The 24,036-nt window shown below is 33.4% G+C and overlaps 3 protein-coding genes across 8 annotated transcripts; 1 reads left to right on the top strand and 2 right to left on the bottom strand.

Moving 5' to 3' along the window:
- Positions 1-595: 595 nt before the first annotated feature.
- LOC144559029 (small ribosomal subunit protein eS30z/eS30y/eS30x-like) lies at positions 596-1,226 on the bottom strand. Its single transcript, XM_078307942.1, has 2 exons — positions 1,077-1,226; positions 596-996 (listed from the first exon to the last, which is right to left on the bottom strand). The coding sequence occupies exons 1-2, from the start codon at positions 1,078-1,080 to the stop codon at positions 812-814; spliced, it is 189 nt and encodes a 62-aa protein (XP_078164068.1). The 5' UTR covers positions 1,081-1,226; the 3' UTR covers positions 596-811.
- Positions 1,227-1,412: 186 nt separating this feature from the next.
- LOC144559027 (RNA methyltransferase family protein) lies at positions 1,413-9,685 on the top strand. 6 transcript variants are annotated; one of them, XR_013513077.1, is made up of 12 exons: positions 1,414-1,872; positions 2,379-2,621; positions 2,717-2,866; positions 3,178-3,287; positions 3,423-3,531; positions 3,620-3,775; positions 3,855-3,970; positions 4,514-4,680; positions 6,486-6,616; positions 6,711-6,819; positions 8,146-8,259; positions 9,115-9,685. XR_013513077.1 is itself a non-coding variant. In XM_078307938.1 (11 exons), the coding sequence occupies exons 1-10, from the start codon at positions 1,495-1,497 to the stop codon at positions 6,816-6,818; spliced, it is 1,668 nt and encodes a 555-aa protein (XP_078164064.1). In that variant the 5' UTR covers positions 1,414-1,494; the 3' UTR covers position 6,819; positions 9,115-9,685. The 6 variants fall into 6 exon arrangements, 5 of the variants coding, with proteins under 5 accessions (XP_078164066.1, XP_078164064.1, XP_078164062.1 ...); XM_078307938.1 differs by lacking the exon at positions 8,146-8,259; XM_078307936.1 differs by lacking the exon at positions 9,115-9,685 and having other exon boundaries at positions 8,146-8,331.
- A 7,439-nt stretch (positions 9,686-17,124) lies between these two features.
- On the bottom strand, positions 17,125-19,937 carry ACS7 (1-amino-cyclopropane-1-carboxylate synthase 7). Its single transcript, XM_078308291.1, has 4 exons — positions 19,666-19,937; positions 19,447-19,575; positions 18,658-18,818; positions 17,125-18,167 (listed from the first exon to the last, which is right to left on the bottom strand). Exons 1-4 carry the CDS (start codon positions 19,834-19,836, stop codon positions 17,312-17,314), a joined length of 1,317 nt encoding a protein of 438 aa, XP_078164417.1. The 5' UTR covers positions 19,837-19,937; the 3' UTR covers positions 17,125-17,311.
- Positions 19,938-24,036: the final 4,099 nt, after the last annotated feature.

Below are 24,036 nucleotides of genomic sequence, written 5' to 3'. Positions count from 1 at the left end.
TATATATTAAAATATATGATGATCATTGAAACCATATAAATATCCTTAACCATATAGATATTCGAATATCGGATATCCACATCAAATTTTTTGAATACGGATCAAATATTATTCATACTTTTTTCACCCATATATATACTGTTTTCACCCATTTATATAGTACTATGCGCATGGTTTTAGGGTAATTTTTTTTCCACTTTTGTTGTATCTGTAAAGCCAGTTATAATAATGTTTTGTGCAACAAGAAGTACTTGATCACATACTAAGATATTAAAAAAATTATACTGAAGGTTCAAGGCAAGGGGTACTATGATAAAGATCCTATATTACTGATTTAGGATACAACTAGGCTTTTAAACAACACCCATCCAATTAATCAAATTCAGCAAATATATTTTCTTATCTTAATAGCTCAATCAAATATGACAGCAGTCTACCTCAATTCAAGATCAAACAACAGCATGGTCTAAACCAACCCACAACCAATTTTGCCCTCATCAAGGTTCAAATCACCTGAGCCTTGGGGTATAATTGAGAACGTATATGCACAAAATGGGTCATCAGGCCAATCCAAAACGAAGTAAAAGATCAAAAGAACAAGAGCTTGATAATTAAAAAAAAAAAAAATTAAATCCACCCGCATCTTCCAACATCATCAAAAGTCAAAACAACATAGAATTTATCACCATTCCTACGAAACTCCAGCTAAAACCACATTACAACCGAAAAGAAGAAAAACAAAAAGCAAAAAAATAAAAACTACCACAGGCCAGATTCCTTGAACATCTAATGAGTTGGGAGAGAAAATAGATCACTTCTCGGAAGAGTTGGGGCCGCGCTTCTTGCCGAAGCCGACGACGGCCGTCACAAAGCGGCGGTTGTACTGCATGCGCTTGTGCGCGCGGCCACGTGGCTGCTTCTTCTTGTCTTGCTTCGCCACCTTTGGCGTCTGCCCCCTCACCTTCCCCGCTCGCGCCAGCGATCCATGCACCTTACCTAAAACATCAAATCAGAAACTTACGATATCAGTTACAATTGGGATGAAAAGAGAGATTTCTTCAAGCTCGAGTTTTTACCCATGGTGAAGTCTTTGTTTCTGCTCTTGTTTCGACCGAGGAGAGAGAAGAGGCGGCTGGAGAGTGGAGAGTTGTCGACTCGGAAGAGGGAAAAACCCTAGCGGACTACGTTTCTGTCCTTTTAGAAGATAGTAGTTACTATTTGTGGGCTTTTATTGGGTAATCGGGCGTCGACAGGTAATTGCGCCTTTAATTTTTGGGTCAGGATCTGGCCCAATAATTTCGGACCCAATTTCGTATTTTGGTGCAATCAGGTCGAGTTTTATTAGCAGGACATAAACCCTTCAGCCCGGCCCACTTGAAGAAATAAAGTTCGGTTTATCCACAGTATTTTTTTTCTGCCAAATTTATCCACACAGTATTGACCGTCTGACCACAAAGGCACAGAGCTTCAGAGCGAACACTCTCGCACGCAGTGATGTGCACTGCGGCGGCCATGGCATCTCTGCCTCAGTGCGGGGCACGACGCATCAGCGCGCGACCGTTGGGCTGGTCCATCCCCATCCGTTGCGCCTTTTCGTCCCACTCAAATTTAGCCGTTGATATCGATGCTGATTGCGCTACAACCACTGGTACCGACAGTAGGAGTTTGAGTGGACAAAGTAAGAATCCTTCCTTCTTCCCGAAGAAAGGACAGACGATGGAGCTGGTGTGCGAGTCGCTGGGCTTCAAAGGAAAGGGAATATGCAAGGCTGCTGATACGGGGTTCGTGCTCATGTGCGATCGCGCCTTGCCTGGTGAGAGATTCCTCGGCCGTGTTTCCCGCGTTTCCGGCCAAAAATCTTCTTATGCTGAGGTGAATTATCACTCATTAATGCTATCAGAATTAGTGTTTTTCCTTTTGCTTGGTTAATAACAGTGAACACTTGGGTGCATTCACAAGTTGAAGGCAGCATATGTGGTATTTGCATCCAAGTTTGTATCTTATTTAATTTGTCTGTGATTGAGTTCTCAACATTGGTGTTCTGTGGTACAGAGAAATTTTCTGTTTAAATTTTAACTAAAAAGCTGCAATCTAAGTAGATACTAGAACCCAAGAATAGAAATTTAATTTTGAGCAACAGTAAGTTTTAAGGTTGAATAGTTGTTTCAGCGAAAGTTCAATACTTTGTCTTTTGTTATTGTTGATCTTCTTACATTGGTACGACAATGTGGTCATTTTGGCTCAACCTTGTTCTAATTGCTGAGATTTTTTTTAATAAACTGATAAAAAATATATACATCAGAATGCAAATGATAATAAGAAAGCTGGTGGTAGCAGTCTTTTATGTTCTTCTACTAATTCTGGAATCTTTTTGTCAGGTAAAAAAGTTGAAGACTATTGTGCCACACCATGACATGGTGGAGGCACCATGCCAGTATGCCTCGTACTGTGGCGGTTGCAAGACTCAGAATCTCTCATACCAGGCACAAATCAAGTACAAAGAGCAACAAGTGCATGACTTGATAATCCATGTCGGTAAGTTTAATCATACAGATCCCGACTGTGCCGATGTCATCAAACCAATCGTGCCGTGCCAGGAGCAGTACCACTACCGCAACAAGGTTAAATTGGGTTGAACTGAGGTTTAGTTGTGGAAAATTGTTGGTGCTGCGATTCTAGTACGAATATTGAGATCATGTACTTTTATTTTGGGCAGATGGAATTCTCATTTGGGGCTGACAGGTGGGTCCCTGATGTAGAGGAGAAGGGTGAGCGGGGCTTTGCATTGGGATTGCATGCACCTGGCTTCTTTGATAAGGTTCTTGATGTGGATAAGTGCTTATTGCAGAGTGAAGCAGCTAACAAGGTAATAGTGTATTTGTTCTACTTGTGCTTTTTTATACATGAAATTCCCCCTATACAATAAGACATTTGCTAAAACCCTGTTCCCATAATTAATGAAAAAAACACAGTAACAATTTGTTTGAAGATAAATTGAGAAGTTGACTGCAATAGTCAACCTGCTTCAGCGGAGAACCTCAAAAATGTACCTTGAAATTTTAAAAATTGGTATAGGCTAAGTGACATTAGGGGACGATTTTGTAAATTTCTCTAAATACATCCATGTTGTTTCAAAATGGCATTGCTGGTTTTAAGTTGGATAATTTTATTATATAGGTTCTTGCGGTAGTTCAAGAAAATTGGAAAGATTCATGTTTGGGCCTCTCTCCTTACAATGTTCACACACATGCTGGGTTTCTTAAGCATCTTATGCTAAGAACAGGACGGTGTGTTAGGATTACCTTTACTTATACTTTCTTTGTATTCCAATTTTCTTGAGAAGTACTAGTCCCAAAATAAACAAATACTGAATGAATTATATTTCCCCCAGTTTGTTTCATCTAATTTCTCATTTATTGCAGAGATACTAGCAATGGTCTTCCTGAATTGATGGTTAATTTTGTGACATCATCCTATAAACCAGAGCTGTTGGAGCCTCTTGTCGAGAAGATTGCCACTATACCTGAAGTGGTGTGCACAATCTCTTTTATTTCAGAAAATTTACTCTCTTTTTTTTGTATTTTTTTTGTTTCCCTTTAATTGTGATGTATGTTGCCAGGTGAGCGTGATGAACAATGTGAATACTTCAGTGGGGAATACATCGGTCGGGGAACAGGAGTATACATTATATGGCAAATCATCTATTACTGAGCTGCTAAGAGGTCTTTCTTTTCAGATATCTGCCAACTCTTTCTTCCAAACTAACACCAAGCAGGTGCATCTCCTCCCTCTTTCTGTCTTTTGTTTTTGTTTTTGTTTTTTATATTTTCTTTAATTTGTAAAAATATCTCCAGGCAGATGTTCTCTATGGGATAATTGAGGAGTGTGCAGGACTGAGAGGTGATGGCTCGGAGATTGTGCTGGACCTCTTTTGTGGTACTGGTACAATTGGTTTAACCCTTGCAAAGAGGTATTCTAATATTTCTAAACTTGCAAATGTAGACATTTAATAGGATAATAAAGTATTTAGAGTAGGGTTAAAATGCACCATTGGTTTTGTGCCCCAATCATATCCCACGTCTATATCTCCATTTACAAAGTTCAAACAGTCGATCCGAACCGCTCAACATGATCTCCATATTAAAATGTGCTTAGAGACCAAATTTTATATTTTTTGGAAGTTTTTTACTTTTTTTAGATAGGTACAAAATCACTGCATCTGGACCATCCAAAAACAGTGATTTTGTACCTATCTAAAAAAATAGTAAAAAAAATTCCAAAAAATATAAAATTTGGTCTCTAAGCACATTTTAATATGGAGATCATGTTGAGTGGTTCGGATCGACTGTTTGAACTTTGTAAATGGAGATATAGACTGGTTGAGGTACAAAACCAATGGTGCATTTTAACCCTACTCAAGTATTTATTATCTTTCTTGAAACTTCTTTGTATTTTTTTTATTAACAAAAGAAAATTGTTCTAAATAAAGTTGATGTTTTCTAATACAATGCAGGGCGGGGCATGTGTATGGCTATGAAGTGGTACCACAGGCCATTTTAGATGCTCGAAGAAATGCTGAGCTGAACAACATCCATAATGCTACATTTATCCAGGGTGATCTCAACAAAATAAATGATAACTTTGGCAAGGAGTTTCCTCGGCCAGATGTTATAATTTCAGGTATTATAGATGAGAGCCTGTACTATACTGGTATTATATGTGTTTTTAATTGGTAACTTGCAAAACACTGAGAATTTGTCCTATTTGCAATTAATATATATATATATAGAGAGAGAGAGAGAGATGGGCTATGGTGCATTGCAATGCATGGAGGTGTTTGTGCATTGAACCATAAATCTAAAATTCAAAATTCAAAATGACCGATCCAAACCGTTCATCTTGTTCTCCATATTAATATGTGCTTGGAGACCAAATTTTACATTTTTCTGAATTTTTTTACTATTTATTAAGTATTTTACAAAATTGTTAATCCAACGGTGGCTGCTGATTTTACTGTTTTGTTAAGCCACCGTTGGATCAACAATTTTGTAAAATACTTAATAAATAGTAAAAAAATTCAGAAAAATGTAAAATTTGGTCTCCAAGCACATATTAATATGGAGAACAAGATGAACGGTTTGGATCGGTCATTTTGAATTTTAGATTTATGGTCCAATGCACAAATCCCTCCATGCATTGCAATGCACCATAGCCCATCTCTCTCTCTCTCTCTCTCTCTCTCTATATATATATATATAGAGTAGAACTTGGGTGTTCTTAAGCTCACCAAAGTGTTTGGTGAGCTTGACTCCAAAATCCGTCAAATCGGTTTCAAATAACGAATCCGAACCGTTGGAACCCGCCTATTTTACGTGTGATGCGTCTACATGTGAAATTTTTAAACTTTCGAATTAGTTTAGTATAAAGTCAAGCGGTCAAAAAATGTTCAAAAAATGAATGCACTAAAATTAATTTATTAACCTTCTAATTTTGACCAATTGACTTTATACTAAACTAATTCGAAAATTTAAAAATTTCACATGTAGATGCATCACACGTAAAATAGGCGGGTTCCAACGGTTCGGATTCGTCATTTGAAACCGATTTGACGGGTTTTGAAATCAAGCTCACCAAACACTTTGGTGAGCTTAAGAACACCCTAGTTCTACTCCTATATATATATATATATATAGAGGAGGGTTCAAATGCACCCAAATTTTTGTGCACCCAAATGCACCCTATATTTCAAATCTTTTTTATCCGTTTTCAATGTCCGAATAATTAATCCGAACCGTTAGATGCGATCTATATATTAAGATGTGCTTGGAGACCAAATTTTATATTTTTTGAAATTTTTTTACTATTTATTAAGCCACTTTGAAAATCGCTGATTTTACATTTTCTGGACCATTGGATCAGCGATTTTTCAAAGTGGCTTAATAAATAGTAAAAAAATTCAAAAAAATGTAAAATTTGATCTCCAAGCACATCTTAATATATATATCGCATCTAACGGTTCGGATTGACTATTCGGACTTTGAAAATAAAGAAAAAGAATAGGGTGCATTTGGGTGCACAAAAATTTGGGTGCATTTGAACCCTCCTCATATAGATATATATATATATATATATATATTTAGGCTATGGTTAACCCAGACCTTCAATTTTTTGATGACTTGACTTGATCAGTTCACAAGCTTTTTCGTCATGCAGCAACCAAGTGTGCTTGCTTAGGTCAGAACTGTCACCATCGAATAAATTATTGCTTGGTAAACACTTGCCTATTGGTTGTGGAAAATTTGCAACTAACCCAAAAATATATTGCCTCAGAAATGCAGATGTTATGAATATTGGGTATAGATTGTTATGCTTCTGAATCTATTCTGCAAAAGTAGAAAACACAGAGAAATGAAAAGAATAAAAAATTTGGTATTGGAACTGGATTTTGATTGGGCTAGGATTTTATTGGACTAATGTTTTTTCAGATCCGAATCGTCCGGGTATGCATATGAAATTAATAAAATATCTGCTGAAAGTAAGGGCTCCCCGCTTAGTCTATGTATCATGCAACCCAGCCACATGTGCACGTGACCTGGATTATCTCTGTCATGGCGTGGTATCTCCTTTTCTTACTACTTTATGTTTGATTCTACTGTATACTTGGTTAACTTATAAACTGCTTTATTAAAAGTTGTTTGTTCCCAATGTAGAATGAACAAGACCTCAGAGAGTGCTACCAGCTGAAAGCTGTGATACCAGTGGATATGTTCCCTAACACTCCCCATATTGAGTGCGTATGCTTACTTGAGTTAGCATAAGGTAGCAAAAATCAGTACTCTCTCTTCTCTTCCATTCATGGGTGGCAAAGTTTGAAATCCACTGAAATTTATGCCTATAAAATAAAACTCCCGGAGTTATTTATCGAACCAAAATGAATGACAATATTCTGACCTGTGTACATGTTTTCTATTTTCCTTTTTAAAGAAAAGTAGCCTCAACTGCCCACCAGTTTTCATTAAAAGTATTATTCCAACAAGGGTGTACAATACATTCTGATAAAAACAAAACAAACCTAATCAAATTGTATCCCCAGCTAGGAATAAATAGCTCCATGTTTCAGCAGATTTTTGAGAAAAGGAATTAAAACACACATCACAGAAAGATAGTTGCTGAAAATACCAGAAACCATACCATCTAGTGGTTTCTGACCAGACCCGGTATGGGAATCCCAGTATGGGAATTCCTCAAAGGTCCTCAAACAGACTATGATTTCTGGTAACACAACACATCAACAAGTCCATTTGTCCAGCCCTCAGAAAAATGATGCATCTTAGTTAATTTGAAAGTAGATGAAAGTTTAACATTTTAGCCCTTCTAAAATAGACAAATTAGGTTGAAACTCTACATAGTCCACTCAGCCATTTCAATAATATTCCGAGTCCGATATGTAAACCAAAAGAAATGATTTATGATGGTTTTTCAACTTGGTGTTCATACTTATTTTAACTTAGAGTGGCCGGTCGGTTAGACGCATGGACCGCATATACGGCCGCATATGCTTATGCAGTCGGCAGCCGTGCTCAGAATGCCATGCAGTCCCTCCTATGCAGTTTTGAGCATATAGCCGCATATGCGGTCCGAATATGCGGTCCGAATATGCGGATATGCGGATTAAAAACGTAATATGCAGCGCATATAATTAAAAGTTCATATACATTATGCAGAGTTTTACTATCTCATCCCAAATTATTGTATTTTTTATATACAAATAAGGCACACTTCATATTGGTTGTGGAAATAAATTCAACTATATGAATATGAATATATATATACGTGAATTTTTATTTTAATATCCGCATATATAAATCGGCATTAAAATAGCATATGCGTTCGCATACCACTTATGCGGTATGCAGTGGCCTTCCGCATGCATGAACAAAACCGCATTTTAAATCACTGATATTTTCTATTGTTCATCTGACTAGTATATAAAGCCAACACCAACCTAACCCAAACATGACATACACACTCAGACCCAAGCCTCATACCTGATCTTGCCAATGCAAGCCTTTTTTGGTTGTTGACTTTTAGAAATGCACTCTGATCCTGTTTGTGTTTTGTGTTTTACATGTGCATATATTGCAGATTCACTGAAATAATAGATAAAGTGGTATTTTGAACAGCCGTTAGGAGTCTTTTTGGGTTTTGGAGGTGCACAAATAATGTATTTCCTGTTAGGAAACAATTTGAGCATGATAGGTAAGCTGTTTTGTGGTCTTCATGTTGAATTATAACTAAAAAGTAAAATTGAGCAACATTTGCATTATTTTCTCTGAGCTGGCAGGCAGAACATAATTACTGAACTAAAATCTTGTTTGTATATTACCAATTTTGACAATGTCAGCAACTTGAAGGCTCTAGAAAAAAGTGTTGAAAGGGAATAGTGTAATATCCATTTATAGAACAAAGTACTAGCATTTTAGTTGAAGAAGAAAATGATTATTATTCTTTGTAACAGAGGTGAGTGCATATTATTGTAGAGTTTGTAGTTAAATTATCATTGCATCAAATGATAATATTATCTTTAGAGAACTGTTTTCAAACGTAATTTTTGCTGTTTTCCTAAAATAAACAAGAAATAGTTGGCTTGTTCAATGGTGGGTAATGCAGAAAATATTTTGGCGTACTTATTTGGTGAAGGGATGAGACAAATTATTTGGCTGACCTTTTCAATGGAAGAAAGGATTACCTTGTTTTTTCTGAAAAATCTCCTCTCATTTAATATTTGTTATCATCAGCATATAGCCTGGATTAGTAATTTTGATCCTTTAATAGTTTATTCTCAGTTATCTATGTGTAGACATCATTAATGGTCAAATATGTGAGAAAGGCTTTCTCATTTTCTGATTCTGGCCAAATGCATTGTACACTTTTGACTATGTGAAAGTGAAATGCGAATGTGGTTATCTCAAACAAGTAATGTAGTATTACTTAATTTGGCGTCGTTGAACTTAAAAAACATTTAACTAGTATGATGTCATGGAACTTCAAAGCTAAAGGATCCAGCAAACTTTGAGAGGTTTTTGACTTCTTAATTTATCTTTTTTTATCCAGCGGATTTTGGATGATGGGAATTTCTCCTTGACAAGCTGGTTGTCTCATTTAGCCGGTTTAGCCAGTTTGAGCAAATGTTGACACAAGAATTTAACTCTTATGGAAAATTGGAAGCCTCCTAAATTCATTGGGTATTAGGAAATATTGAGAGAAATTCGGAAAAAGTTGATTTTTTTTTTTATTAAAAATGAATTATGTAAGCTTGGTCTGGAGTTCTGGACTCCAGTTCGACGACTTCCAAATTTTTCAGCCGAGGTATCCAGAATTGAACCAAATGGAGAGGATAAGACGACCCAACTGCACTTTGACTTTAGTTAAATGGATAATTAATAGTTAATACCATTTGACTTTTAACAGAGCTCAAGCAATTGTATAAAACATCAAAAGTTTATACCATGACTTTAACTAAATCTTGTGGCATTCTCCGGTTTAATCAAAAGCTGTATTAAAAAGCTGAAATTTGAGGAAACCTTTGATGTACGCATCTGTTTTTTTAGTATTGTTTTTCTTACCTATGACCAAAGATATTTGTACCAGTGTTAGAAAGGGATTGGCAAGTTGTAAATTTCAATGCTGTATTCATTTTTATTATGCACCACAACAGAGGTGAGTGCATATTATTGTAGAGTTTGTAGTTAATTTCGGATTTATTATCATTGCATGCGCAAAGCCACATCCAGAATTAAGCATGAAAAAGATTACTCGTGTATTTAAACCATGTGGTATGTAAACTGCCACAACCAATAAAAATTATTAGGATATTTAAATGCTCATCCAATAAAAATGATATTTAAAATCGTGAAGTAACATTTCTCTCAACAGAACCATGTATTTGGAACATGTAGCATGTTGAATATTAAGACGTTCAAACTCAAACAAATCTTGATTTTGTGTACAAAAAACGCTCTATCAGTTCTTGAGTCTCATACCTTAAAAATTGATGCCATAATTAGAATACTTAAATCCATATATAAACTTTGTAACGCTGATCCTCTACTTTAACGGCATGCTCGATAAATATAAACAAAATAAAAAGTAGACAATCATCTCCGAACTGAGTATTGGCATATTGAGTACTTGTTAAAATAAATTGAAAATTCTACAAAATTAGGAAAAAAAAAAAAAAAAGGGTCATGCTTCGACATTTAATAACAAGCTTTGACGGTTCCGTGATGCACACACTTGTAAGAGCCCAATTTGATTTCGCCTTTGTGGATAAATCTTTTTTTTTTTTTAACACATGGCGAGCAAATTTAATCCCATAGCAGAATACAACTTCATTTTGGAGTGATGCGGAGGAACTTCTGTTCCAAGACCAAATTTCTTATCTCACAATGTAATTTAAGAGGAAATGATTCTGACATATCAATTTATAATTACCTCTTTCCTGTAATCATTCTCTTGTCAGAGTTTTCTTTAGTTCTACCTCCCCAGGAAAAGTACAACCCTAATTGCATGTATCAGACAGTCAGAATGCTATAAGCTCTCTTGACTTTTCTCTACCCATACACTATATAATTTTTTTTATAAATTAAAAATTTAATTCTTTTGAAAAGAAAAAAAAAATGATTGTTTTTTTTCTCTTCTTAATAGATGAGATTGCACTAATGATGCAGTTCCACCATATATTTTTTTCAGTGTTTTTCACACGTTAAACCCCATATCAACCACTTGCTCAAAATTGCTCAAGCTGCACCGAACCATCTATTTTTTTTTTAAAAAAGAAAAAAAAAGAAAAGAAAGAACATTCCTTTTTTTTTTTTCCTGAAAATTCATTTTTTTAGTTTCTAAAAAAATTGCTATATATATAAACAATGGAGCTAGTTAACGCTCAAAAAACCAAGACGCAGACTCGTTCCATGTGTGAAAACAGCTTCTAAAAACATTTTTTGTGGGTGTGACACGTGTACACCATTTTCTATTATTTATTTTTCCTTATTTTAAGACAATTAAGTAATCCATTGCGATTAAACAATAAAAAATTAATCAATTCATTTAATATTGTTTTATTTTATCGGAGTAATTTTTTTTTGATTTTTTTTGGATAATAAAGTTCAAAATCCTCACAATTTATCAAACCTCAAATAACATGTCCAAAATACGCATAACAATGAAAACTAAAAACCCTAGCCAAAAATCAATAATGCACCACAACAGCTATGAAATAAATCCGAAATTATTTCCAGTGCCGCAAACTAGGAGTATTCAATGCAAAATCCGAAAATCTTTCCGGTGCTGTAAACTTCTATGAAAAAAAAAAAAATCAATAATCCACCAGAGTTTGCTCAAGTTACTTCTCCCAATTTATTCCCAAGAACCAACAAATACTCATCCAAAATCCCTAAAAACACATAATTGTTCCAGAATGGAACCTATACGAACCACAACAATTATTATAAAAAAAAAAGTTGAATTGTAACACCATCTCATGCTGCTTTGCATATTGGACTCAAAATATGGACGTGTGCTAGTCATTTTCTCATCGAATATCAATTATATATTTACTTCGCAAATTACTTTGAAATGATTTGAATTGAATTAGTGTTTTATTTGGTATTTGAAGTGTTCGCCTTGAAGAGAATAAACATTAATTTGATCTATAGTACAAATACAATTCTTCCGGGAAAATAAGATTGCATGTTTAATATCCAAATATAAAGACCTCTTTTAAATAAAAAAAAACTCATTTAAATAGTTTGACCTCCCTTTTAAAAAAAAATAGTGTTTGCATTTCAGTACAAATAACTTATTCGGGTCATACTGTAAAAGTTTCATATTTATTTTGAATAGGGCCTTGTAAATTAACTTTTTTTTAAAGAAATTATTTTATATATATATCAATTGTTGGGGCATTTGCCTTCAACCTTCAAAGAAAAGTTGCATATTTTAATAGATTCCTTATGCTTGACTTTCAATTTTACTAAAGAAAAAGATATTCACACATCAGTACATAAGAACTTATTCGGATCATATTGTAAATGTTCCATATTTTAATGGATTCGTTGGAGCCTTGGAGGTGAATTAAGTCTTTTGTGTGGTTGTAAGCCCGACAAAAGCTAGGGCATATAGATCTTTCGCATGTGCCTTGTCAATCAAGCTTCTTTGTACAATCCTCAAAAGAAAATTGACAAATCTTGATCTACAACCAAGAGTAGAACTAGGGTGCTCTTAAGCTCACCAAACTAAAACTTATCAAATCGATTTCAAATGACGAATCCGAACCGTTGAATCTCACCTACCTTACGTGTGCTGCAACTACATGTGAAATTTTTAAACATTCGAATTAATTTAGTATAAAGTCAAGCAGTCAAAAAACGTTAAAAAATGAATGCACTAAAATTAATTTATTAACCTTCTAATTTTGACCGCTTGACTTTATACTAAATTAATTCGAATGTTTAAAAATTTCACATGTAGATGCATTACACGTAAGGTAGGCGGGTTTCAATGGTTCAGATTCGTCATTTGAAATTGATTTTATGAGTTTTAGAGTTAAGATCACCAAAACTTTAGTGAGCTTAAGAGCACCCTAGTTCTACTCCTACAACCAAACCAAATATGTTAGCAGGGTTCTCATTATATGATTTTTGCTAGGCAATGTTATGGTCCTTTTTAGTTCTTGCTTATTTTATTGGTTTCTGTTGTAGACTGTATGATTCGCGTGGCGGTTGTCTTGATTCAGTACAGTTCAGCTACGATGGTTTTGAACATAGATATTATTATCAGCGAATATTGCATGATATCGGTCTGTCAAAAAGTTTTCGCAACAGAATCAGTATCCCTACATATACTATATATTCATAATCTGAAAAGTTCTGAACGTAGTATATGTTAATTTTTTATTAGAAATCGAAACTACATAACTTTAAAAATTTACCTTACAATTTTCTTTTTGGTTCATCAATGTACATATATTACGAATACATATTCGTTCTTACAAAGCCCATATATAGCATGACATTTAATTAAATACGTAGCTATAACATACTAATTGTTATTAAAATCGTACATTAACAAGCTTTTTTTATTTGTATGGATTCAAAACCCGATGGAGAAAATTCTTTATTGTAATAACAAGGATATTAAATAGTTGGGTGGCTTGATCTCTAACTTTTACTAAAAAAAACAAGTTTTTTTTTTTTTAAGCACAAACTTGTACACGCAGTCTAATTTTTACATATATACACATCTCAAATTTAAAGTTCCAATCCAGTTTGTAAGAAGTGCATGCTGTAGGCGCTCTTGGTGGCTATATATTAACCAAAATGCATGACTTGTCAAAATATTCGGGAGAATTTAATAATTAATCTATAAACTAGAAACACTAAAATAGATAATTGACCATTAACTGAACTAATCAAGTTTTATATCCAATAATTATAGTATAATCTTGGTAGGTAGGTTACTATTCCGAGACAGATTTAGGATATGTTTGAATGCATGAGAATAACACTAATTGAGAAATATTATTGATATTATCATGCAATCCAATTAAACACATTTCACAAAATTGAGTTAATTAGTGATTTTGTACCTATTTAAAAAAATAGTAAGAGACTAAAAATATATATATGAAAAAATGGATCTTCAAGGACATTTTAATAAGAATATCATAATGAGGCATTTGAACCCTCCTCAACAAAGAATTGTTAACATAATTTAAAATTAAAAAAAATCTTTCCAATGACAATTTTTAGTATTTCAATTGGTGTAAATGAGGGGGAGGAGAGGGAGGGCAAATCTAGATCTCACAAGTGTTGAATCTTGATTACATTTGGAAGGGCTTATTTGCAAATTTGTTCTTTCTTACAGTTTGCATGTTTTATTTGGACCTCTATGTAATTTGTGTAACTCAAATAAACTCTTTGTAATTTACTGTTGAAGTAACAGAGAAAAATAGAAAATTAGCTTACGCCTTCAAATTGTGTGTCTTTCCTCTTTCACGTGTGTGCGTTATGTGTGTTGTTTTCAAAACCTACAAGTGGTATCAGAGCTTGATCTTCGCCATTATCAGTAGGATCGGTAATTTTAGGACAACAATCACTCTTCCAGTGCTCTGTGGAGTTTTAGGGTTTGCTTCGTGAGGGATTTTGGCGCACTAAAGGAAACTTCATTGCTTTCTTTGTGCACGTGATTTGTTTGAGTCTGGTGAGCCGCGCGCCAATGAATCGTGGTGGTCTCTCTCTCTCTCTCCCCTGTGCATTCTTTGTACCGAAACAACACCAGACTTGCTGGTTTTAATTTTTCTCATTTGCCTTGGACCGTCTTTCACTTTAGATCAAAACACATTGAGTTATGTCATCATTGGATACGTGATGTGCTTGAGAAGAAATAATTGTTGTTGGAGAAATTCGCACTAGTGAGAATGGCTCCAACATGTTGACAAAGTCCTTACCGCCTTAATTTGAAGTTTTTCGTGACAATGTGGGTTTGATTAAGGGTTCTATCTCATGAATTGGGAGGAGTTTGTTGACTCCTAATTACATTTAGAATGACTTATTTGTAAATTTGTTCTTTTTTGTAATTTACATGTTTTATTTGGTCCTCTATGTAATTTGTGTAACTCACATAAATTATTTATAATTTTCTATTGAAGTAAGAGATAAAATTAGAAAATTGACTTACGCTTTCAAATCGTGTGTCTTCTCTTTCGCCTGTGTTCTGTGTGAATTGCTTGCAAAATCCTTCAATAAAGATATTTTGTTAATAAATTTCGAAGAAGAATATTATAGTGTTTTAAAAGAAATATGACATTTTATACAATTTTTCGTTAATATATCTTTTAATTTCCTGAAGTTTTTAATTTGTAGACGCCTCTTTTGCAACCTACAGGTTGTTACTATACTAATATTGGCTGCAATGTAATTAATTTCATGTACATTATATATATAGGATTTGGCTAATATGCTATGGGTAGCTAAGAGGCCTCCCGTGCTACGGCTCAATATTCGACTTTTCAAAATCCTAACGGTTAATCCGAATTGTTCATCTTGTTCTCCATATTAATATGTGTTTGGAGACCAAATTTTACATTTTTTGGAAAAATTTTACTATTTTTTTAGATTTATTGAATATCGCTGTTTTTTATGGTCCAGATTTGTCTGAAAAACAGCGATTTTCAATAAATTTAAAAAAATAGTAAAAAATTTCCAAAAAATGTAAAATTTGGTCTCCAAGCACATATTAATATGGAGAACAAGAGGAACGGTTCGGATCGACCGTTAGAATTTTGAAAAATCGAATATTGAGCCGTAGCACGGGAGGCCTCTTAGCTACCCATAGCACAGTAGCCAAGTCCTATATATATATATATATATATATATATATAGAGAGAGAGAGAGAGAGAGAGTAAGGCTACGCTACTTCGCGAATTAAAGGGGTTGTTTTAATTCGCGCTCATATCTCTAATTTCGAAGTCCAAATAGCCGATCCAAACCATTAGATGTTTAATCTATATTAAAATGTGCTTGCAGACGAAATTTTACATTTTTTGAAATTTTTTTACTATTAATTAAGATGATTTGAAAATCGCTGTTTTTATTAAAATTTTGCACCATTAAAAAACAGCGATTTTCAAACCATCTTAATAAAGAGTAAAAAAAAATCTAAAAAATATAAAATTTTGTCTCCAAGTACATTTTAATATAGATTAAACATCTAACGGTTTGGATCGGCTATTTGGACTTCAAAACTAGAGATATGAGCACGAATTAAAACAACCCGTTTAATTCACGAAGTAGCGTAGCCTTACTCTATATATATATATATAGAGAGAGAGAGAGAGAGATAGGCTAATATGCTTTCGGTAGCATATGGGCCGAAATACACACGGTCCAAATTTGAAATTTCAAAATCCAAACGGTCAATCCGAACCGTTCATCTTCTTCTCCATATTAATATCTGCTTGGAGACCAAATTTTACATTTTTCTGAATTTTTTTACTATTTATTAAGTATTTTACAAAATTGTTGATCTAACGGTGGCTGCACAAAACAGTAAAACCGTTGGATTAGCGATTTTCAAAGTGGCTTAATAAATAGTAAAAAAATTCAGAAAATTGTAAAATTTGGTCTCCAAGGAAATATTAATATGGAGAAGAAGATGAACGGTTCGGATCGACCGTTTGGATTTTGAAATTTCAAATTTGAACCGTGTGTATTTCGGCCCATATGCTACCGAAAGCACATTAGCCTATCTCTCTCTCTCTCTATATATATATATAATGTGTTTGGAGACCAAATTTTATATTTTTCTAAATTTTTTTACTATTTATTAAATCATTTTAAACATTGTTGATCCAACAGTGACTTAATAAAACAGTAAAATCAGAAATAGATATATACATATATATAATTTATAAAAGAGGCATCATCTTTTTGTTTTGAGAAAAGTCGCGTATGCCCGAAGTGTATGGTATCATCACATATTTACTCATTAATTATACAGGTCAGACCTATTAAATTCATGTCTTTCGTGATGACATATACACAGGCATGCATGTGGCACCAATAATATAAAGAGGAGGGTTCAAATGCCTCCATGTTTTTGTGCCTCCATCATGCCTCAATCTTTTTCCATTCTTTTCAAAGTTCAAACAGTCGATCCGAACCGCTCAACCTAACCTCCATACTAAAATATGTTTGGAGACCAAATTTTATATTTTTAAAAAAAAATTTACTATTTTTTTAGATAGATACAAAATCAGTAAATCTAAACCATCTAACAACAGTATTTTTGTACCTATCTAAAAGAATAGTAAAAAAATTCCTAAAAATATAAAATTTGGTCTCCAAACATATTTTAGTATGGAGGTCAGGTTGAGCGGTTCGGATCGACTGTTTGAACTTTGAAAATGATGGAAAAAGATTGAGACATGATGGAGTCACAAAAACATGGAGGCATTTGAAACCTCTAATATAAATTCAGAAAGTTTCGGTAGCTTCTTTTGCTGTACCAAAGAAACAAAAGAAATAAATGTCTTCTTTAAGAAAAAAAGAAAAAAGAAAAAAAGGTTAGCCGACAATTTTTTATTTATTTAATTCCTGATATTAGGTACACTTACACACAAAAAAATTAATGGAATTAATTTAATTGCCATCTCGTAGCTAATTTCCAAAAAAATACAAAAATCTCGCATCAATAAAAGGAAAAATAATTGGTTATATATATTATAGTTAATTACGAGACTAAATATCATTTATGTCTTCTTTCTTTTCTCCATGAAGGAAGTCAATCTTGCTAAAGCAACATCAAGGGTTTTTATGTTCATTTTAGCAAAACAAACCCTAAACCAACCAGGTTCTGTGCAATGACATGAAGACCCTGGAGATATATCAAGTTTCAAATCTTTCAATATCATCTCCCAAAGCTTTAGCTCTCCTTCCATTGTTGCCTCCTCTAGCAAAGGCTTTAAGTTCATCCAACAAAACAAGCCAGCATTTCCATGCAAACACTCAATACCACATTCCCTCATCCTCTCTACCACATACTCGTACCGCCTTTTGAGCCTGTCCCTATTGGTTTTTATGTAATTCTTTGTGAAATTCACATCAGACAGCATGGGTGAAAGCATTTTTTGGGTTTGCGATGATACTAGTGTGAAGCTAGACATCCTCCTAGCAGTAGTCACTACAGCATCATTATAAGAATAAATTGCACCGACTCGAAAACCCGGCAATCCGAGATCTTTGGAGAGGCTATAGACAATGTGTACCCTTTGAGCATCATAATAGCCTCTTTCTTGTACCATCTCAGCAACACTAGTAAATTCCTCTGATGAAAACACCGAGCCAGAGTATATTTCATCAGATATGAGGTGAATATTTTTGGTTGAAATGAAATTGAAGATTTCTTTGAGAACTGGTCGCGTGATTGCTGTGCCAAGAGGATTTGATGGATTTGTTATAAGAAGGCCTTTGACTGGAATGTTTGCCTTTTCGGCTTTCGCATAAGCATCTTCTAAGGCTTGTTTTGTGATTTGGAAATTATTTGAGCTATAACAGTTGACCGGGATGATGTTGACCCCAGTGCGCCACCTCAAATCTCGGTCAAAGCTGAAAAAGGTATTTTAAGAATTTGTTAGGAAGTCGAAGTCAATTATTAGGCAGTAAGTAATTATATATTAGACGAACATATTCTACCAAAGTCTACCATCAAATATTTTGTCCGTTTCTGTTTTTAATCGAGATTGTTTTATATTACATAATACTAATAACAGTAATTGGTAAAATATATAGCACTTTACTACAATTAATTAATTTGCACTAGAAAAAATATTATTTGTCTCTTGAAGTGTGATTTATTCAAAAGGGCCTGATATATATTAATTGTCTACATATCCCATTATTTATTTTCCCAATGCTTTTATAATCAATTGTTAATTAATCTGGTGATTCTTTGATTAAAAAAGAAAGACATTAACTATAAAAGATCGATGTTCTGAATGTATATATTTGTAAAGCCCAAGATTTATAAGAGAAATTAATGGTATACAATGGACTAATTAAAAATATAAAATGAGTTTAGCTTGTGTTGAAAAGTTACCCAGGATAGTATGGAGTAGGAACTAGTAAGGCATCTCCAGGATTTGCTATGATAAAAGTGAGAAGCTCATTCGCTGCTGTCGCCCCAGCTGTCAGAACAACTCGATTAGAGTCGAACTTGACTTTTCCTCCTCTAATTTCTTCCATGAAGCTTGTCATTGCCTATTTAATCCCAAAACAAAAGGACCGAATATGTTAATTATGAAAATTAGTATGTATAATAATAGTTTAGTGAACCTGTTTACAACTTGATCTCAATTGACTATTGTACTAAACGAAAGTACAAGGCGACTTTCATACCCCTTGTCTCCCAGGTATTCGTACCAAGAATCTTTCCATGATTCATGTGTCCCTTCAAAACCCTTTTTTTCTTTTCTTTTCTTGCGCCCATCTATCTTGTTCAAATATTTATCAACGATATTAAATGCTTGACTATATATTTATAAATTTATAATTTTCTGATTACATATGTTAATATTTAAGTCATAAATTTTTTTATTTTCGAAGTACAGAACAAAGAGACTGAATGCGCGTGTGTTCAATCCTTCGTTCTGTACTAAAACAAAAATTCTGATGGGTTTTCAGTTGTATGAATTGAATGCATGTTCTAGAATTAAGAACAAGTTCTTCAAAATTTTAAAAATTAAGATAATCTGTGTACGGTGTACCCCAAATAGTAGTTATCAAGATGTGATCCGTTATACCAAAATCTCACCCATTAGGTTCGTTCAATTTTGCGGTATTGGATTTAGCATATGTTCTATTTAAGCTAAGGACAGTAATTATATACCTTGCGAAAAGAGTTGAGGCCGTGATAATCTTGAAAGAGTGCATTCTCTCTGAAGCTAGCGACACCATTAACTAAGTTGGAAACCTCTTGATGCTCTTCCAAGTACTTCTCAAAGAGATCAAATGAGACCTATAGGTAAAACAACATGGTTAGAATAACAGAGCAACTGCGTACGGTGAATTGTTTAGAGATCTAGAGAGAGGAGAGATTGATATTTACTTGGTTTTCAGCAAGACCCATTTGGATTACACCAGATGGATTGTTGATAGCATCATAAGGATCATCATCATAAGCTCTCCAACCAGCGAAGTACGGTGAATCTTCGCCATGTGTAGAAGATGTTGCAATGGCTGACAAAGGGACACAGGGTTTATAGTCTTTTGCAACCATTGATAAAGGATTTCTCGAGGAACTGATGCTAATAAAGAAATAAGAATTAATATACTAGAAAAGGAGAAGGAATATATTCGGACAGTTTAGTTGAATGGCTTGATTTGAATTTTGGAAGCCATATATATATATATAGAGCTCATCCCCTATCTGCCCAATAAAAAATAAACATGCTTGAGGTGATATGATTGGTTTGAAGCTAACATAGCAACAAGGAGATTTGGATTATGTATAAAGACAGCTGTTAATTATGTTAGACCCTTTCTTTGTCGACTTAACTGTTGACATAATCTTAAAGGCCACTTCGTATATATTTAAATTAAAAAATATATCAGGATCAAATTAGAATGATTTGAGAACTTTAATTCTTAATTCATACTAAAAAAATTAAAAGAAATTGTACTTTTGTATTTAAATTGATCATATCAGGAGCTGTGATTAAGATATTACTCTCTGTATGAGAGATCGTAATTTTGAAATTCAATGCCAGCATTATATATGAAATGAGATCCTTGATTCTAAAGTCTAAACTCATACTAAAAAGTATGTTACAAAAAACAATAGTTCTCAAGTGCTATGAAGGTTCTAAACCATCCCAAGTTCTCTGGACCTAATGTTCAATGCCAATAAATTGAATCCACTTGATGTCAAACTTTAGGATTTGCTCAAAATACCTCATTGTATATTGTCGTCAAACTAAAATTCCAATAACATTATTTCCAACTATACAGAGTCCATGCTCAAACCATGTGTGAACTACAATTAGGGTTATGGCAACCATGCATCACCCCCCTCTCATACCCTTTGATGTCTCTATGATTTCTCTTGGAAAATTTATATAATTATCATCTGTATTTTTTTTTTTAATTAAAGAGCTCTGATCCATCCAAAAACTTTAAGATATATACTATTATTGAGAATTAAATCTGCTTCTCTCCGTAGAGAGACAAGAGACTCACGCCACTGCGTTTTGTGCAAATTAAAGAATAACAAACAAGAGGCAGAACACGGAAATGGTAATAAATTGTCTGTATTTTTTTTTTTTAAAGTTGGTAGCATCGAGCTCTAATAATTGATTGACAATAAAAAAAAAATAGTTACAAGGCCCTAAATTTAAGTTTACATTATAAAATATATACACCAAAAGCAAGGGAGGAGATCATCTATATTAATTACATGGTCTCTCTCAGACCCTCTGTTATCCATACCCCTTTCCTATTTACACAAAACTCTCCAATTATGTATATCTATTTTTTCCTCCGTAATTAGAATATATGGACCAGTTTTTTCTTCGTCGAAAAAGTTCTTCAGTTGTGCTCTTTTTTTTTCTTTTTTTTTTGAGATAGAAACGAGAGTCAAGATCTCTAGTGTTATCTTAATTTCTTACACTTTCAGTTTTTTTTTTTTTTTTTTTGAAAAAGAACAAGGATCTTGCTCTTACTTATATATTAACCGTAAACAACAAGAATAAGGCTTAGAGATAAGCTTCTAAAAATAATAAACATAAAAATATATAAATAAATAAATAAACAGACTAAAAAATGATTGTCTTTGGAGAAGTGCACTTTTACCTTTCTTTTTGTTTATAAAAATTACAAAGAATATTTCTTTTAATTTTACTTCTTTTTTTCTTTGCTGGTCTCCGCCACTTAATCCCGTCCAACTCAACTCTAAACTTTATACTCTTTTTCAAAGAAGTCCTTGTCTAAAAACTCCAAAGAAAATTTAAACAAAAACTTTATCAAAATTAAATCAACTACCTTCCTGAAAATAGATTGCACGGGAATAGTAAGATTTTTATCATGACATAAAACCATATCATATACGGAAACATACATTTCAAAAAGTATAGGAAAATGTCAATAACAGCAATGTTGTGTTATTGCCGTCATATGTCAAAATAATTGAGATATTAAAACAATTTAGGCTTGTGATCGATGCCAAATGAGCGGAGCTAACAAAAAAAATTAAAATAATAATTAATGAATATCATGGACGGAGAATCAGCCTTTGATTTAGTGATAAATGATGATGTTGTGGTGTAAGAGATGGCATGTTTGAAATTATGTGTCTCTCTAAATATAATAATAAATCTGAATGACCCACTTTCGAACTTTGAATTTTTAAAATGAATGCTTGGGTGGCCCTCTTAGCTCCAAACATATCTACGATATTTTTCATGAACAAATCAGAAATAGAATCTATTGAAACCTAATAGGGTCATTAATCACTCTTAATAATACCAAGTTAAGGATGACATATTGGAGGTGCGCTCCATTGAGGCAAAAAAATATACAGACGTGTTTAATAGCAATTTTGAACTTGTGGTGTATATATGACTGGACTTTCTGACATTTCTCATTCTCCCATCAACTTTTGCAATTATAATTATTTACCCATTTACACTTTTGCAATTGGGTGTTTACCCATCGAATTTAAGATCTTGGATATTTGCCCATCAAATTTAGGATCTTGGATATTTACCCATTTAAAATTTAAATTCTTTGGTATTTGTTCATTAAAGTGCCTTTTTATGAGGGCGAATATCACTGAACTTTGTTATTTGTCATGAATTGATCATTCAAATTTAATTTGTTTTCTCTATAAGCATTTAACTTTTCATTTGTTTCAATCAAGTCACTCCATTATTATTTCAGTTGAAAATACTAACAGAATATAAAGTGTCACGGAGAAGGATAACCATAATTGTTAATATTTTAAACGAAAATAGTAATGATATGACTTAATTGGAACAATTAAAATGTAGAGGGATAAATTAAGATTGTAGCTTCATTATCAAATAAATTGCGTAGAGCATTTAGATATGCTCGCGCGATATGCTCTAAAGTTGGAACTCGTTTATGTTTCTTTCTTCACGTATGAGAGAAGAGATAAAGTTGTCCTTTTATATTATAAGTCAAAGCTAACTAGATATATATTTTATATTAAATTATGTTTATTCCCATCCAAAATATTTTAATGGAGAAATATCAAAGAAGAAATGGGTAAATACAATTTGTAAGATTTGATGAATAAATATTCAATTGCATGCAAAAGTTTGGATGGATATACATCTAATTTTTCATTAATTTTATTCATCATTGTGCCACTCTTAACAGTTAACTCTTTGTCTTGATTTTGCAAACCCGAAACCCAAAATTTATTACCGGATGGTATTCTAGGTTTACTTGGACAAATTGTAAGAAGGGTGCCAAAATATATGCCAGTTGAAGAAATTCGTTGTATCATAAGAAATTTGAAATGGTTAGAGAAAACCCATTGCGTATGTCATTTCCGAAGCAGAATAGCAGAATAATATGAGGAAATTATTAAGCACGATTGCACGATGTACTTCTATTTAGAACATTGTTCTCTGTTACATGATCAACCAACCACGGTTGTCCTTTTTATTCTCGATTCTTGACCAAATATATATATATATATATATAGTCCGGCTAAATTGCTGCTGGCAGCAGTTCTGCCCAAGTGCTTCCGGGACTATATTTAGCCATGTGATATCCAAACAACAAATCCAAACCGTTAGATGTTTAATCTATATTATAATCTACTTGGAGACCAAATTTCACATTTTTTAAATTTTTTTTACTATTTATTAAGCTGGTTTGAAAACCGCTGTTTTCAGTAAATTTCTGCAGCATTGAAAACAGCGGTTTTCAAACTAGCTTAATAAATAGTAAAAAAATTCCAAAAAATGTAAAATTTGGTCTCCAAGTAGATTATAACATAGATTAAACATCTAACGGTTTGGATTTGTTGTTTGGACATCAAACGGCTAAATATAGCCCCGGCAGCACTTGGGCAGAACTGCTGCCAGCAGCAATTTAGCCGGACTATATATATATATATATATATACAGAGAGAGAGAGAGAGAGAGAGAGTGACTAATGTGCATTCGTATGCATATGGCCTGATATACATACGGTCCAAATTTGAAATTTCAAAATCCAAAACGTCAATTCTAACCGTTCATCTTGTTCTCCATATTAATATGTGCTTGGAGACCAAATTTTATATTTTTCTAAATTATTGATCCAACGGTAGCTTAACAAAACACTAAAATCAGCAGCCACCGTTGGATCAGCAATTTTCAAAATGGCTTAATAAATAGTAAAAAAAATTCAGAAAAATGTAAAATTTGGTCTCCAAGTACATATTAATATGGAGAACAAAATGAATGGT

This window comes from Carex rostrata, chromosome 9, assembly GCF_964058835.1.
Source record: "Carex rostrata chromosome 9, lpCarRost1.2, whole genome shotgun sequence".
In the NCBI taxonomy this organism is placed as follows: Eukaryota; Viridiplantae; Streptophyta; class Magnoliopsida; order Poales; family Cyperaceae; genus Carex; species Carex rostrata.
This window is presented reverse-complemented; position numbering and strand designations above follow the sequence as displayed.

Excerpts from the sequence above, each read along its gene's own strand:
- LOC144559027 (XM_078307938.1), top strand. The coding sequence starts at position 1,495 with ATGTGCACTGCGGCGGCCATGGCATCTCTGCCTCAGTGCGGGGCACGA. Across the intron at positions 3,971-4,513 it reads GGTTTAACCCTTGCAAAGAG|GGCGGGGCATGTGTATGGCT; the intron begins GTATTCTAATAT and ends AATACAATGCAG. Across the intron at positions 6,617-6,710 it reads ATTATCTCTGTCATGGCGTG|AATGAACAAGACCTCAGAGA; the intron begins GTATCTCCTTTT and ends TTCCCAATGTAG.
- ACS7 (XM_078308291.1), bottom strand. The coding sequence starts at position 19,836 with ATGGTTGCAAAAGACTATAAACCCTGTGTCCCTTTGTCAGCCATTGCA. Across the intron at positions 18,819-19,446 it reads GCCTCAACTCTTTTCGCAAG|GCAATGACAAGCTTCATGGA; the intron begins GTATATAATTAC and ends GGGATTAAATAG. Across the intron at positions 18,168-18,657 it reads CCTACTCCATACTATCCTGG|CTTTGACCGAGATTTGAGGT; the intron begins GTAACTTTTCAA and ends TACCTTTTTCAG.